Below are 17879 nucleotides of genomic sequence, written 5' to 3' on the forward strand. Positions count from 1 at the left end.
AACAGGTTAAAAATATATAAAAATAAAAATATAAAAAACAAACGGATTCCTCCTGTAAGCATGACTGGTTTAATGGTTTATTAGATGGCAATGTTCTCACTCCAACGATTTTATCTCCCTCATGTCAAGCCAAGACTGTCTTGTTAAGTGTTAGATTTGTGTGCTCGCATCGGAGTTGTTCCCTCATCACAGTTTAGAAACAACTCTTCATTAAAACACAAAAGACATCATTACATAACCAAGGTCAGAAATGCAGACAGTGGGTAAAAACAAAATCGGTTAAAGTGGCTCATTGTGACCACATATTTGTGACATATCAGCAGCAGGTGAATGTATTAGATGTACAAATAGAACAAATGTGTTATGGTGCAGAGAAAACTCCTGGGTTTGGCTTAAAAAAAAATACAGACATGCAAATGGGAAACGTGCCGCAGTCCATTCATTCACATTTTGTTGTCTATCCTGCCATGTCATCCTTCATTTTGCGGGCCGTTCTTAGCACTGCCAGCATATTCACTTTATCCCCAAACTCCTTCTCACGGTGCTCCAGTAGAATACCCTGTGTGGGGGGAAATGACCCTTTAAAATATTCATAAACACTTGTCAGTTTTTGTTTTGTTTTTTTATTCTTTGAGACCACGCCTACCTGATCTCCAGGCCCAATGACAAAGACACCACCCAAGACAAGTCCTTCGCCTCTTAAGTTTCCCCTGAAGCCCCTCCGGTAGGCCCGCAAAAGGTTCCTCCACACACCAATGCGCAGAAACATGGAGAGAAACATCCACCTCTCTTGAGGGCCGTAGAAATTTCTCTGTGAGGATAATATCAAAGCAGCTTATTATCTTGAAATTGGTAACTCTGCAGTATTCATTTAATATCTCAAAGCCATGTATAATGGAGCAGACCTTCTGATCCACGTAGACCCTCCCAGAGAAGAACTTCTTGAAGCAGTCCAGCTCCTTGCCAAGGTTTTCTTTCACCACAGCAAACAGAGGGACCTCAAGGTCCTGCAGCTGAGACTTTAGAGAGGACAGCTCAGCAGCCTCCTATTGAGGGAATGAAATGGCATGAGTGAATGTTACTAGTCAGGTGACTGCAGAGTTTTCTTTACTGATGCTCATACAAGCATGTCATTTCATACCTCTCTGCACAATAATCATCCAGGTCGCCGTACAACCATGACCACAGCTCCAGTCTTCTCCCACAGAGTTTTGGCTTTGTGTCTCTCATGGACTGAATGATACAGAGGAATATTACTGAATCTAAATGGTTGCTGTTTTGGACAGGTAAGAATTTGTGAATTGATCTGCGTGCTGTCACAAAACATTTTGTCCGCTCTTCTGTTCACTTTCTCTCAGGTGTTTATCTGCTTTGTTTGCAAAGACAAAGAGACTTTGCAGTGCAACAGTTCAGCATGTCTGCAAGCTTGTTAGTTAAAAAGATTCTGACTCACCACCTCCAGTTGTCTTCAGTTCTGTGTCCTCCAGCACTTCTATGTTTGCCCATACTGGTTTTGTTTGGAACCAGTCTGTGACAGAGCTGATGAGCTCTGCAACAAACAGGCTCACCGCCTTCAGGACCGTAGTCACAGTCACCATGACTGTAAACTCGCTCCACGCCGCAGGTCACCTACAGAGGAAACGTGCACAAAGAACTTCCATACTTCTGCTTCAGGAACTTTCAACGAGATTAAGATGAGTTCAGCTCATCAGTCAGCTCACTTTAGCACTTTACCAAATCTTTGTCATTTTTGCATGAGGCTCAGGGTCACTCATGCATGTTGTTTTCTTTATCTGATCGTTGTACTCCAGTCAACATATCTCTCTTCTTAAGAACCCCAAACACAAAGATTTTCTAGAAATGTGCTTATCAGAAAAGCTTGACTGCACTGTTCCATGTGACTGTTTGACACCCATCGAATTAGACCTACTATATTAAGAAAGACACCAATATATGTAGCTTTGTAATAACATTTAACATTTAACTTAACATTTGATGCTGTCAGTGTGTCAACAAAAAATATAAAAAGGTGATACTCACCAGACCGTGCCTTGCTGTGAACGAGGAGGACTATAATGTTTTCAACCAGCCCCTTAAGCCCTCTAAGATCAGATCAGTCCAGTCACAGTGAAAGCCTTGGTTATGTGAGCGTAACACGACAGGAATTCCTGGTTTTAAACAAGGCTCACATTGAGCTGAATCCTCAGTACCAGGTTCAGCATGGTGCCGAGTGGAGCACTCATCAAAGGGCAACACTACCTCACTAATGTAACAACATTTCTAAACATTCATGTCATCAGATATGTTGCCTTAATTATATTCAAGCTGTTAACGTCCATGAATGTAATAAATAGCATCTATAGTTCAGTGTTGCAGAATGATACTAATTCACACAATCCTTAATTCTACTGACCTTTGTGATTAAGGTGATGATCATCACCTGAATGTTTTTATTCGCTGAAATGTACGTGTGTCAGTGGAGAGCATGAAAATCTGTTTGGAACATTTGGCTTCTCATTGTTTCTTTATGTCAGGGCTGCAGAAGCCTTGAGTTCAAACTTCAGATGTCGTGACTCAGATCAATGCTGCCCCCTGCAGGAGGTTAGTGACATTACAGAGCTGACACATCGCCAGTCAGAGGCTGACTTCAGGGCTGCAGTGAACAATTATTCATTCATTGCTGATTAACCTGGCAATTCTGTCCTTTATCTTCAAATTGACTGTTTCATCCAACCACCAGTCCGAAACATTAGTTTTGATATTTACTTTACTATCAGACATGGCAAACATCAGCATCAAATTTTCACTTTTGAGAGTCTGGGAGTTTTACTTTTCCTTGGCGGTTATGCTTGAAAAAGTACTAAATTTATTAATTTATTACTGAAATAGTTGCTGGTTAATTTTCTGCCTTTATGCTCCTTTTTATCACTATAACATAGGTAAAACTGACTCGTGATTAAATTACACACCATTGTTTGAATTTTTTTGAACAATGCCGTGTTTCAATTTTCAGCTCCCCATTTCAATATATTGTACAGCGAGTTTCTGGGTCATTAACTTCTTATTTAGTTATGTAATTCAAAGCCACCAGCCATAAAATAAATCAAATTTTAGTGAATCTTGTAATGTTCAGTTTTGCTTGAGGCTGTCACAAACAAGTTGATTTAACTTTAAGATCTTGAGGTCATATGTGGTTAATGAATGTTTTGTTTCCTCAGGCTTGTTTCTAATGGTTTGTCCAGAAGAATATTAGAAACGTTTGCGCCTCTATCCATAGTCCAAGAGGTTTCTAACAGAATACTCTTTTTTCAAGGTCACAATACTTTGCATGGATAGTGCCCATTCTCAAAAACATCCTTTCTCTATTCTATGCCCCTTTTTACAACCACTACCAGTGGAGATAGCAGCTTTATTAGAGGAACCACTGATAAAAAAAAAACAGAGTCCATCCAGAGTACTGTGTTGGAGGGGGGTGTTCAAGGTGTGTGGAGTGCGACTTGCTTCTTAGTTACACTTTTCCATAAGATATCATGCACATATCGAAAGAGTGAGCGCATTGTCTTGTTCCTGCATAATGTGTGTGATGAAAGTGCAATGCTAGAATGGTATTGTGGTTATATTTCACTCATTGGTGGCAGCTTCACAGAGGAATGTGCTGAGGGTCCAAAATGGGTTGGGATAGAGTCGGGATAGGATGACACTCCACGAGCCCAGCTGCTGCACTCCCTCTGGCTGCTCTTCTCGGCTCTATGCTGGGCTTTGCCTGCATGACAGTAATCTGCCTTGGTGCTTGCTTTGGTTATTGCAAACCATTTCAGGTCATCTGCTGCAAAATCATCATTTATGGTGGTTGGATTCTTTTTTCCTTTTTTTTTTTCAAAATTATATGAGAGAGTGTGAAAATGATTGGGACTCATCAGATGGGCAGCCATTTGTGGAAAAATGAGAAAAAATGCATATTCATGCAAAAAGATGAGTTCATATGCTGTACAGACTGACCCGTAACACAGCACAAAGCTGTCATCTGTGAGGTTCATATAAGGTCTTGGGTTAGACAGACTGTTATGCTTCTGGTTGCACACACACACACACACACACATATGCACACACAAACATACACGAATACAAACTATGTTTCCTTGGAACAGTAGCGCGGTAGCGGGGAGTGTGCTGTGACATTGTGATTGCAGCCAATCGCAGCTGATGATTTGCACCCCACCTCCTGTGTCGTGTTCTCACTGGCAGGCATTGGCTGACATGTCAGATTTTTATTGCCTTGGTGAAGCCAATCAGAGAGCAAAGTGGGTAGTTGTAAAAGAAGGGCTGGGTGTAGGATAGTAATTACTTTACAAGTTCATTTGAGAAGAGAGATCTGCTTTTGGATCATTTTCAAGCTGTGCACAGCTGTTTCATTGACAAACCTTTCTTGCTTTGCTTTGAGTGAACTTAAAAAACTGTGTGTGAAGAAAACTGGTAAATGTAATATTTCTACAAATCCCAATTAATAAATAAAACAGCTAACGCTGTAAAGGTCTGTAAACACACTGATAAAATGAAGTATCGCTAAATACACTGTAGATTAATGCTGATGACGCACTGTTTTAATTTTCTGCTGTTTATTACCATGTAATTCTTTAGATAACAAGTTGTCCACAACCTCTCAAACATGCAATAAAAGTTCATGACTGGCAGGATCCAACCTATGCTGACTGCCGTCCAGATGAAACTGGTTGCCAACCAGACAAGCTCAGAGCACAGATTGACGAGCTGAGGAGGTAAACTGTGCGTCCTTGAACCAGGGGAAAGACAAACAGGTGTTAACAGCCCCCATAGAAGGCGGGTTCATTTATCTCATCCTGTTCTGTCAAGTTTAGTCAGACTGACTCACAAACACAAAAGTGACCCCAAAACCCTGACCCCAGCTTTTAAACTAAAATGGTTCAGGGGTCAACATGACACACATTTCATGTGAACAATCATGAAATGTGAGGCAGGAGACTCTGTCGTGTGGCTTCATTTCATCAAACTGATCTTGGATTGGTTCAACCAGAGTATTTTTTCTTCTGTAAAATATTCTGTGTCAGAATTATAGCATTTCACTGAGGAGCGCACAATGTCTGTTTGCTAATTTTCACCTAGTTCAATTTGACTGCATGTTTTACATCTTTAAACATGTCAGTGTGAATGATGGGTTAAAATCAAGGGACTTCCAAACCCTCCATTATACCTGCTGAACATCCACTGATTGAGCTCGATTCAGTTGTTAAATGATTAGGTGAAGAATTGAAACAAACTGGACTGCACCCCCCCACACGCCCCTCTGCAGCAAAACAAAGGTCATCGGACCTTTATCATTTGACACTTCATCTCCTGAGAGGCCCGACAGCTCTGTGGATGAAGGACTTGAACTTTAAACTTTACCTTTATCTTTAACTTTTTAACTTCATGTGTCCTCAGTGGGTTTCATAAATCCAACCCTTTACGCTGACCCGTTGAACTCATACTAGAGTTGCAGCAACAGCTTTCGTATTAGAATGTTTCTCAAAGATCTGCTCTTTTTAAATATACATTCCTTAGAGCTTTTTGCCCCTATTTGCTAAGAGGCAAAAGGAGGACAGAAAACTGATGACATGAAGCAAAGGTCCTGGGATGGATTCGAATCTGAACCACTGCCTTGCATTACATCATATTTGTCATTGTCATTGAACATGCATCAGCACATCAGAAATCACCGCCTGAAATGCGACGAACACAAAAAAATCATTTTATTTACATGCACCATGCGTTCACACTCAGCATGCAAATGCATTGCATGACCTATCAGATGGACAGGATGGTGGTAGTTGCATTCACACCATTTGGCCAAACACATGAAGCTCATGAAGTGAGCTGTCAGCTACCCTCATGTTAATCAGTTTTGTGGTGGCTGTGAGATTAGAAGGAGAGAGAAGTGGGTGGTAATATTGAACAATAGTGCCACACTGTACAAATTTTCCTCATATCATGCAGGCCTCGTGGTCATAGTCTAGTGTAGTTTGATTTGCACAGACAAAGCATAAGGGGCCCTCACTGTAGTGTTATTACATCCCTGCTTATTCTATGCCAGGACTTAAATGTACACACATCAGTTGCCATGACTGTTTTCTCTCAGGTGAAGACACGCCTTACTCCTTACACCTTAACACGAGTCTGATAAGGAATTACAATAGAAAAAAAAGTTAAAAAAAATCTAACAATTTTTAGCTTCCTTTTCAACAACTGTCCCTGGGTTTGGCTCTTTATGAGTTTTATTCCTGATAATGAAAATTTTTTAAACAAAGTAGATCTAATAATTACCTTACGTGTTGGGAGAGTAGTGGTTTCCCACAAACTTTAGTTAACTTTAATTTTAATTGAAAGAGTTTGCTGAAGTTACGCTTGCAGTATTGTCTGAATTATTTTCTCCATTAGCTCGCATTAAATTGAAAATCTATTTAGGAACTAATATAGTCGCCGGCATACATTCATGTGATTCATGCTGACACGACAAAACTCTGATAGCTGTTATCTTCCAACATAACCAGAACAATCTTGCCAGAGTTGGAAAAATCTCTTTCCCTGATCAGTCATTAACTAATGTTTGGTAGCAAACCACACAAACTTAAAAAGAAGTCAGTCTCTCTCTTTTTCAGAAAGCATTCACATGTGCACATGTAACAGTTGTGCTGTGTGAGCGTTTGTATCCTGGCCAGGCCAAGATAAATAGAGCTGTATCATCCAGAGACTATCACTCTGCTCTCCTTTGGCATCAGGCACTGCATTAACACTCACTCTAGTTAAATCTAGTTCACACCTGCTACATTTAACTTAACTGTTTGACCTCTGACCTCCTTGTCGCTGTAGAAACCTGCTGGGTCCCAGTTCATTCTACCTGCCGCCTAAGAGCGTTTCAGGCACATATAGAGTGTTTTAAAGAAAGAAAAAAAAGACAGTATGCATCAGTATCAGTATGCATAGTGACAAAATCAGCTTCTGGCTGTGGAAAACAGTGGAAAAAGATTTGGACACCTATGTGTCAGTTTAATTGGAGGTCGTATTCCAAAGGAGCCTTTTGATTAATGCGCTTGGGCAGGCCAATAAGCTCGGCTCAACCTTTCAACCATTTATTTATTTATTACCTTTAGCTACCTGTTACAGCTACTCAACTATTTAAGCTGTTTACTTTTAGCCAGTTATTTCAACAGTTTACATTTTACCCACATTTTAAATAGCACAACTCTTTTAGATACGTAACTATCAAGCTTTTTGGTTCATTAATCCTTCCATTCCATTCATCCTTTAATGAACTAATTCTGCTTCTCTGCATGCCTGATGACTAGTTTTCTTGCAATGTGGAACTGTTTATATGGGGTAGGCTGTCCCAGAAGAGTTCTGAGTTTGAATAGCCTTTGGAATAAAATGCCTCTTTAAAAAAATTACTAAAATGTTGGTACATGTGGCCCCTCAACAGCTTTTATATCACGCTCCGCAGGCAGCTCCTTCTACTGCAGGTTTGATTTGATTCTGCTGGCCCGGGGAAGAAGACTGGGTCAGCGTGCTACTAAACTTAGTGGCATTTGTTTTTATGTTCACACAGCTGTTTCTAATTTTCACCCATTCCTCTTAACAACACACACATTAAACTACTCCATAATGTGCGCGATGCCCTGATATACTATGTGTGACCTGCAGTTCAGAAAGCAACTCAGTACCACAACTGTTTTTATTTTCCCTTTTTTTTAACGCTGATTAGTCTCATCGTGCTGTCTCTCACATCATGAGTTCTTGTTACTGCCTGGAATAAAACTGAATTAAAGCTGCATCTACCAAGGGCCTGGAAAAGTTCTGGAGCCGCACAGACCTGCAGGCCTGCTGTAGTTTTATGAATACAAAAGGGAATGTAGTGCACAGGATCTCAAAATTCTCATTTCTTGCTTTTCTGGTCAAATCTGCTTCAAATGAGGCCTAAAGCATTATGGAAGAGCGGCATTTTATTCACTGCTGAGATCTAGTTAAAATTCTCCTCAATACCAACCCAAAACCACCTGAAATTAGAGCCAGATGTGTGAGAGAGAGAGACAGAGAGATGGAGAGAAAGGGTTTGTCTCTCGGCTCTGTTTATAAAAAGATTTGTTTACCGCTCGTTGTCTGCAGTGCTTGTATACCATATGAATACCATATGAAAAGGTACAGAGTCAGTGTCTGTATGTGGCTCACAGTCCCATTGTTTCCCCAGGTGTACGTGCATGCACATACAGTGTGTTTGTGTGTGTCTACCTGCATCACCTATGCAGACCCTGGTTTTCTGAAAAAGCACAGGCACAGTGAATCAACTGAAAGGCCATGTGATATCTCAGAGACACATCTTTGTTATTTGATCTTCTCTCAGGAAATGGCTCGATATTTTCTCTAGATGCAAAGGCCTCAGGCTGGGACTCGATGGTAAAGCGCATCCAGACGACAGGTGACTGTCTGCTTTAAACTTAATTATTGGCAGTGTTGGAAAGTAACTTTACACAGTACTGCACTGCGGATGTTAAATACTTATATTTTCTTTTTGATGCTTTTTAAAAGTTATGCTTGATTACATTTCTGTGGGAATTTTTTTATTTTTTGCTCCACAATATTTTTTTTGACCTCTTAAATTGATGAGTTGGGTGATTAGTTTATAAAATATGAAGCATTTTGAAAGAATAAACAACCCAGCACAGCATGAAGTGGAGCCCCATCTCAACCCCCTTACATTAAAACCAGCTTACACCTTAATGCAGCAACAATAATAATCCAGTAATCTAATAATAATCTGCCTTGGATCATTTTGAATGATCCTGAATCGAGAACTTTTACACAGGGGATTTCTACATTGTGTTGTCTTTTCTTTGGTACTTCTTCCTTGAAATAACAACACACAAAATAGATTTGCCCAAGTATTTCCATAAAATAAATAAAAATAGAAACAAAGTAAAATAGAAACATTAAATACAATATCAGTAATACTTCAAGTATAATGTTCAAACCCTAACTAAATGTACCTAGTTTCCTATGATACCGGGAAAAACAGCAAATTCTTGCACTTGAGAACCTGAAACCATCAAATGTTCAGTATTTTTTTGCTTGAAAAAATTACATATTAACCCATTAAAAAAAGTCACAGATTAATTTTCTTTAAATCAACTAATAGACTAATTATTGCAGCTCCACATGCTTTATATCCATACTGTATGTCATTCTTTAGGTTTCTTTATAATCATTAATAAACACTTTTTATTCTTTTTTGTTCTTTCACCACTATTGAACAAGGTCACGTTGCTCAGAACACGATGTAAACAGGAGTAATCACATCATTTCACAGCTGACAACAACTACATTTTTCTCCGTCCCTCTGTCCATAGGTTGTCCCAACCTGGCCGAGTTCCAGCAGACAGAGCTGTCCCACCGGGGTGAGGGGGGTAAGGAGAACCCCCGATTTAAGGCGTGCCTGCTCCCACACAACAACCATCACACCCATTGAGCAGAGCTGTCAAAGCAAGGCTGATGACTATAAACACAGTCAAACATCTTGTTGTACACAAGGGGTTAACAAGCAGTTTCCACGTGCTGAAATGCCCTCCCAACATCCACACCCCCTCGAAATGGACTGTCCCATGGATTCACATGACGTGTGTGTGTGTGTGTGTGTGTGTGTGTGTGTGTGTGAGTGAGCACGCGCGTGTGTGTTCTCTTAGCCATATATATTGGCCCATGTGGACTCAGACGTGGAGTTTTGTAGACTCTGTACTGGCTGAAGGGCTGTTGGCCTGCCTTTCTTTATTTCTCTCTTAAAGAGAACCAGCGGGACTATACAGCAGCATTCAGATTTCTCTGGACTGCTTGTGGGTGGGAACCAAGGAACCTTTTATCCCCTGAGAGTACCAAGTCTCGCTGAAGTACCTGGCCCTGTAGAAAAAATGAGCGATCTGCTGAATGATGGCTCTTTCATGTTCACGTCGGAGTCCGTAGGAGAGGGACATCCAGGTGAGTCTTCAGTCAACTTTAGCCACCTGTGTGTCAAACTGGGACTTAGGGTCACACTCAAAATGAAGTGCATTAACGTGTTTACTGTAAGCTATTTCACAGCTTATCAAACCTCTTTACACTGGAGTGTTATTCATAATAAACACTATACTAGTTGGCCTGTATGTCCAGAAAAAACCCCTCAGTGCTGTGCATTTACTCTCCAAGTATGGTTGGTATTTCATTCACAGCAACATGTGTTTACTGCCCGTCACTCTCACTTATGGGCAGCAGGGCCTGTGTGTGTGTGTGTGTCTGTCTGTCCATCTATCTGTGTGTGTGACAGACTGGTGTAAGGTTGCACGATGAAGAAAAACTAACCCACAATTGAGAGAGCAGAGCGCCATGTGAGCTGCTTCTGGGATACAACAACAGGGACAATCATTCACATATCAGTCCAAAATGCATGCAAATTACAGCTACAGCTAAAGTCTTCGTCTTACAGCTTAAATTTAATTTGAGTGACCAAAAGAGATGGCTGTCAACTTGTTTAAACACACTATATTATATTATAATCACATGTAAGCCGAGTCTGGTGCATAACAAATGACGATATAGTAAAACACAGTTGTAATGATTTAAACTGATGATAGACCAGTTCTAAACTAGATGAAAGAATAAACTCACACTTTGTCCTGTTTTGTTAGCAGGTGCTACTAGGGCTAAAAAGCAAAGCGACCCAGTTGTCTTCACAGTGGGGGTGGGAGGACAGGGGTAGTCTATTTTTAAATAAAGTTTATTAGTGTTCCAATTATATTTATTATCATTATTAACCTTAAAATGTCTTCATAGCTGTATACAACTAGGGGATCTTAAAGTGAAGTGATCTCCAGATGTTCTGGACGCACCTGAGCGGAATTTTTCTCATGTACAACTTAATGATAAAAGTTGAAACGTACTCTGCCCCCTGCTGTCTGTAGACCCCCACCCTTGTCAATGTTTGTAACCCTTTGACAAACATGTAACCTTACAAAGTCCCCCGTGCTAAATCAATAATCAGTAAACACAGCAGAGTTGTACAGACAGTGACTTCTTGCAACATAACAACTGCCAGCTATTATGTAAACAAGTGTTAGAAAGATTTCTTAAAAATCATTTCACTTTGCTTTTTAAAGAAAGGTTAAACATTTTTATAGATAGATACCATATCTCACTCCAAAGGTCATGGAAGACAATTTACATTCATAAGGAGGAAGAAACGTACAAAATTTGAAGGCCTTATTACCAATTAGAATAAATGAAGAGGAAAATAAACACACATGATTATCATACTCTGAAAAGTTTTTATATGAATCATTTAAAATAGCTTGCAGTGTACCATCTTCCATTTTATATAATAGCAGTTAATTTCCCAGAAAACCTGGACAACAGTAACAATAACTTTTTGTTCTTTTTGTTATAGTCATGCATATGCACGTGATGTCCTACACAAGATAAAACTGCCAGCTGAATTGCGTACACGTCTTTGGTCTTATATTCATATTCTTCTTTCAAAACCCTTGATTTGAATTTCTGTCATTAGAATCCATGATAACATTCATAGGCCTGAGACTGCCCATACACTGTTTATACATTAACAGAGACGATAACCAAGATTTGATAACATGTCTCGAGGTCTGTGTTGTTCCCACAGACCAGTCAAAGATGTGTAATTATACACCTTCCCAGTGTTGTGCTGAGCCAGTGCAAGCAGGTGTTGATGTTGTTTCTGATGAAACCTGAGTGTTGCATTGCTTCAGCAGGGAGACAGACAGAAAGAGATGAATGGAGTGGTTTGTGAGGCATTGTTCTGCTGCTGCTGCACTCAAATCCGACTGATCCAACCAAAATCCAGCACAAATATTCACGTGCAGCCTTTCAGAGAAATATCTGTAAACTTGGCCCCTCAAGCTAACACTGTCTATTGTCAATATCATGCAAAACCTACCGTTTTCTTCTGTTCTTCAAACACTGCCTCAAATATCACAAATAAACAAACATCACTGCAGTCATAAATTCTAATTTCACTTTTTCTGTTCTGCATCTGAACTCCTTTCTTAATGCTTCTCTGCAGACAAGATTTGTGACCAGATCAGTGATGCTGTGCTGGACGCTCACCTGAAGGAGGACCCAGACGCCAAAGTGGCCTGTGGTTAGTACACTTGAATTCTGCATCAATTTAACGTTGTGTATTGAAACACACACAGAGAGGCCCATTTTAGCATCACCTGCATCAGTGGCTTAAATAAGTCAATATATTATGGTAACTTGCTTTTTTTGTTTTTTTTTTTACATTCTCCTAAGGAAGTCAAAGGGCAACATGCGGTCAGTTTTTATCAACAAAGTGACCCACTGACCTGAGTTTTACCTGGAATTAAATCACTGGCATTCTTGAGATTATTTATTGTATTTCAGTATTGACCTGTGAAAGTCACAAGATGAGCTCCTGTTAGCGTGAACCTTGTTGACTTGTTGATGAGCACAATCAGGTCCAGCATGTGGTTGCAGTAACTATTTCCATAAGGCCTTCGACTAAACGTAAATCTTAAGGATTGTGTGTGTGGTATTTTGTGGATTGTATTGACAGAGACAGTGTGTAAGACTGGTATGGTGTTGCTCTGTGGAGAGATCACATCTCGAGCCAACGTGGACTACCAGAAGGTGGTGAGGGACACCATCAAACACATTGGTTACGACAACTCCGACAAAGGTGAGAGAGTAACACCGAAATCAGCAAAAGCAGAGGTAATACTCGCACCCTCTTGTCAGTTTTTCTCTTCACTTTCTCTCCCTGATTCGCTTTTCTCCTGTAGGTTTTGACTACAAGACATGTAATGTGTTGGTGGCTCTGGAGCAGCAGAGTCCGGACATTGCCCAGGGGGTCCACGTCGACAGAAAGGAGGAGGACATTGGAGCTGGAGACCAGGTAGGACTGTTGCAACAGGACAGTGTCCTTTGACTCATGTGTGCTTGGGGGTAGGTTGACAGCGACAAAAGTCAAATATCAGAGTTTGATGAAGTAATACACAGCTTAAAAACTGAGACATTTTGGTGGAATGGATGTTGGTGTTTTTGTGTTTATTTACAAAACCTCAGTAATGCAGATGATCATTAATGGAGCCATGCAACAAGCTCACATTTTACTGTTGTTTAAACTGCTTTATATTAGATTAGATTAGATAAGATTCAACTTTATTGTCATTACACATGTACAGGTACAGGGCAACCAAATGCAGTTTAGCATCTAACCAGAAGTGCAAAAAGCCGCAAGTGCAGATATAATAAATAAATTAACAGTATGTACATGGTATATTATGTCAATAATTTATATAGTTAGATAGATTTTCCAAGGGAAATTTATAATTAGTTTAGTCCAGCTTCCAACTTAGGGGTAGGTTTCTTAAATAGAGGGTTAGAGAGAAGGAAAAGCATCATTCTTAAATGTTATTTTCAGGGACTTTTTCTGTTATGTTTGCTTTTTGAAAGAAATGTTAATAATTTACCTCCAACTGTTATTTAAAGGAATCCATCGGAGAGGTTTAGATAAACTTAGGATAAACTTATCTAACTTTGCATTTGTATTTTATAAGATCATTAAATGTTTTTATGTCAAATCTTAATCTGCATAATAACTACTCAAAAGTGCAATATTTAATATTTTTATCTCTGATATGTAGTGTAGTAGACATATGCAGTAGCATAAAATGGAAGTAGAAGTGCCTCAGAATTGTCCTTATAAACAATGCTGCATTAAATGTTTTTAGTTACATTCCAACAATGAAATTAATCTGTAATCCAATTTTGTTAGAAAAGATCCTATTAAATCTCTTCTTAAAACATAACTTTATTTACATACATAACTGTTTTTACTTGATTTCTTGATTTATCTGTTTGATAACCAGATTTTATTTTGCTTCTACTTCATGGTCTCTATGTCAATTTTAATGCCCTTTTAACCCCATATATTTACTCTTTGCTGCAATAGTTACGTAGGGTTCTCTTTTCATATATTGGGACATCGTTATGTCTCGTCTCTGAAGTCATATTAGTATTACTAGCTTGTGTTGAGTGACCATAGTTCAGTGCATATCAACATTTTGCCATCATCTACCCTTTTCAGCCAACATTACTGTGGCCTGATGATGAGCTGTGTCATTATACTGCACAGCTCAAATCTCTCTGTGCCCATTCTGACTCTTTCTGCTTTGCAGGGTCTGATGTTCGGCTATGCCACAGATGAGACAGAGGAGTGCATGCCGCTCACCATCGTCTTAGCCCACAAACTCAACGCAAAGATGGCTGAACTCAGACGCAGCGGCACCATCGCCTGGCTGCGTCCTGACTCTAAAACACAGGTGATGTTTTGTATTTGTATTACAATACAAGCAGAAACAACATCACATCAGAAATCTTTCTGTGAATTAGTTCATTGTTTGTACTCTGGATGTTTTCCAAGAGATTTATTTTGTTGCCAGCAGACAAAAGCGGATCAACAGTGGCTACAGTATGCATTTAAGATTACGCCCTCCATGTAGAAGTACCGGTAATACACTTTTGACCGATTTGGAGAGCATTCGATGCCAAAGTTGTCTAATGTCTTTGTGTTCCAGGTCAAATGTAGGTCGGTTCATCTTTATTGAGCTTTAGAATTATCGGACTGAGCACAATTATACACTAAACAAAATAAGTCTTTCAATTGACACACTAAATCTAAAATTACCTTAAAAAAGCTTCATAAGCTGTTTCAGATACAAGTATTTTTTCTGTGTTGTTCAAGATACCAGGCCAAAATTTCACTCAGAGTTTTAGTTAAGGGTCTTCACAAGAAAACAGGTACAAGTCTCCTGAAACTGTACCTGTACCTAGTGACCCCAGTTTCCATCACTAGAGCTACAGCAGCATGAATGGGTAGATGAGAGGAAAAGAGATAGAAGTGCAGAGTCAGTATCTGTAATTCTTGACAGACCTTTTGCCTTCTGGTCTGTCCTGCAGGTGACAGTACATTATGAGCAGAAGGATGGAGCTGTGATCCCCAAGAGAGTCCACACCATCGTGATCTCTGTCCAGCATGATGACTGTATTTCCCTGGAGGAACAGAAGAGGGTCCTCAAGGAGAAGGTAGAGCCTCATTAAAAAAAAAAGTGGGGCTCTGACTGATGTTTTTCTCAAGAAATTAAGTCATATATTTGTTGAAAATGTTGCATCAATTCTATCAGGTAATCAACACTGTGGTTCCTGCTAAATATTTGGACGACAAGACCATCTACCACCTCCAGCCTAGTGGCCGCTTTGTCATCGGAGGACCCCAGGTGACCATCACACACAAACTGCTATGTCACATAAAAAAAACTCCATTAAAATCACCTTAAACTTTCACTTTTTTTTATATTTTTTTGCCAAACAGGGTGATGCTGGTGTGACAGGCAGGAAGATCATTGTAGACACATACGGAGGTTGGGGAGCTCATGGTGGTGGAGCGTTCTCCGGCAAAGATTTCTCAAAGGTGGACCGCTCGGCTGCCTATGCAGCTCGCTGGGTGGCCAAGTCTCTGGTCAAAGCCAAACTGTGCAGGAGAGTCCTGGTTCAGGTAAGTGTACAGCTTAATTCACTCACACCCTCCAGAAATGCACAAAGGCTAAGGTTGTGTATTATTCGAAGCATAGACATGCTGTCAAGAACATTTCTGTCTATGTCTGTATGTGTTACAGGTATCTTATGCTATCGGAGTGGCCCAGCCTCTGTCCATCTCCTTGTTCACTTATGGTTCCTCCCAGAAAACAGAGTCAGAGCTGCTCCACATTGTCAACAAGAACTTTGATCTGCGGCCAGGAGTTATTGTCAGGTAAATCTCAGCCCATGAAAGAAAGAATTGACATCATAATTTGTAGTTGGTGTGCGGGATGTCCATGTCCCACAAGTGATAATCCTCTCTGACCAATGAGCGGTTCAGTGTTTTCACTCTACTGTATTTGCTCAGCTTTTGACCAAAGGTGATACCAAAAAAGGTACTATCCACAGCAATGAAAAACAAAAAAGAGCAAGCCAAGTTGAGCATAAGACTATTTACAGTACATTTCAGTTCAATTCAATTTATTTGTATAGCGTTGAATCGAATTTAAACATTGGTATTATCCTGTGATGTGTTTGCAGTCTGTTTTCACCTCTGATGTTGCATTTCTTCTGTATATTCTCCAGGGAACTGAACCTGAAGAGGCCGATCTACCAGCAGACAGCCTCTTATGGCCACTTTGGCCGATCAGAGTTTACCTGGGAGGTACCCAAAAAGCTCATCTACTAAAAACTCCACCTGCCTGTCCTGATCGACTCACATCGAGGCTAAACAAGAAGCCTCTTTGTGGGCTACAACTGCCAGCTCCATCATCTCCTGATAGGACGTTTTTTAATAGGAAGAATTAAAGCCAAAGTTAGGGATATGTCAGCTTTAAAAAGGTGGTAACATAATTAAGTGGTTGTAGCCGATGGACATTTAATGGGACACTGCTGAGGACATGTCACAGAGCGATCCTACCACCCCTCACAAAACATCTAATTATTGGTGCTTTAGAAATATATGTACAATCATCATCAAAAATCTTCCCTATTAAATTAAAGAAACACCACAGCGAATAAAATACTATGAAGATAAATATTGCTACCGCACTAGAGGAAGACTATTTTACCTCAAAGCTGTATATGTTTGTTCACGTGACCAGTACGATGTAAAGAAATAACCTTGGTGCTTCACTTTCAAAAGTAGGTATTGACAACAGCAGCGCTTTTCATGCGAAGGTGAAAAGTGTAATTATTGTTTAACCAAAGGCTTGTGCTTTAGAAGAAAATTGAATCTTTTTGTTATGAGTGTAAAATTCCTTTTCGAAGTCTTATGTTGTAATGTGTGCTACAGGAAGCTGTTTGCACTGTTACAATCAACGCTGTACAAGAAGACAGGTCATTAAAATGTGGGGAGAGCTCTTATTTCATAAACATGTATTACAGTCAAACGAATGTAAAACAGCCATGCAGTCTTATGTTTTCATACTGCTCTTCGTCCCTGTCATCCTTTCAGCCTTGCTGTGTTTTAATTTTAAGTTGCTTTTCATTTCTGCACAGCTCCCCTGGTGGTTGATTTGTAACTTTTTTTTTTAACCTTTAACCACGTCTGCTGCCGTGACTGAGTCTGTAAATGTGACTCATATTAGCAAATAACTACAAGTCTGAACTCTTATTTGATTGTGAATCCATCTCTTCTCTTTGCAGTGGAATACATAGCTGCACACTGCTAATATTAAAGCATTAGTGAACCACTGTTTATATCTGACAGTCGGACAGCCTTCTCCTTCTATGCCTCTGATATTGAGGTAATTTCTTACTCACTGTGAATCTAAAAACATCTCGGACTATTGTCAAGTTACAGTGCAGCTCTACTTTGCAAACAGAGATCCTTCCCCTTGAATTTAGAGGGTTTACCAAAATATTTCTCACAGGGCATTTAGGTCTTTAAGTCACTGCTTAATCACAAAATATTTCATCTAATTCTTTCCTTGTGAAACACTTCTGATGGGATTGAAGAAGTGTGACCAGTACTTAATTTAAAACTTCATGTCTGTAGAGGTTTAGGACTTTGTGATAAGTGCAACAGCCTGTGCTTTCATCTACAGTCGACAACGTTTTTGTAAGAGAGGCTTCCCTCCATTTAAGGTTTTGACCCGCGCCATCTTCTGTCAACTTTGTTGACAGGGAAACCGGACAATGTAAATAATTAAACAATAAAGAAAATTAAATGTATAAACTCTTGTCTGACTTTTTGCCCTACATGTGTAGATTAAAGT

At 39.8% G+C, this 17879-nt stretch overlaps 1 protein-coding gene and 1 pseudogene across 2 annotated transcripts; one reads left to right on the forward strand and one right to left on the reverse strand.

The window, feature by feature from the left end:
* Nucleotides 1-126: 126 nt before the first annotated feature.
* LOC124065844 lies at nt 127-2166 on the reverse strand (annotated as a pseudogene).
* Nucleotides 2167-9765: 7599 nt separating this feature from the next.
* On the forward strand, nt 9766-17835 carry mat1a (methionine adenosyltransferase I, alpha). 2 transcript variants are annotated; one of them, XM_046401708.1, is made up of 10 exons: nt 9766-10032; nt 12125-12202; nt 12638-12760; nt 12864-12976; nt 14262-14405; nt 15043-15168; nt 15267-15359; nt 15455-15637; nt 15759-15892; nt 16246-17835. In XM_046401708.1, the coding sequence occupies exons 1-10, from the start codon at nt 9966-9968 to the stop codon at nt 16346-16348; spliced, it is 1164 nt and encodes a 387-aa protein (XP_046257664.1). In that variant the 5' UTR covers nt 9766-9965; the 3' UTR covers nt 16349-17835. The 2 variants fall into 2 exon arrangements, with proteins under 2 accessions (XP_046257664.1, XP_046257665.1); XM_046401709.1 differs by lacking the exon at nt 16246-17835 and having other exon boundaries at nt 15759-15896.
* The last annotated feature ends 44 nt before the right edge of the window (nt 17836-17879 follow it).

Source organism: Scatophagus argus, chromosome 10 (assembly GCF_020382885.2).
Source record: "Scatophagus argus isolate fScaArg1 chromosome 10, fScaArg1.pri, whole genome shotgun sequence".
Classification (NCBI taxonomy): Eukaryota; Metazoa; Chordata; class Actinopteri; family Scatophagidae; genus Scatophagus; species Scatophagus argus.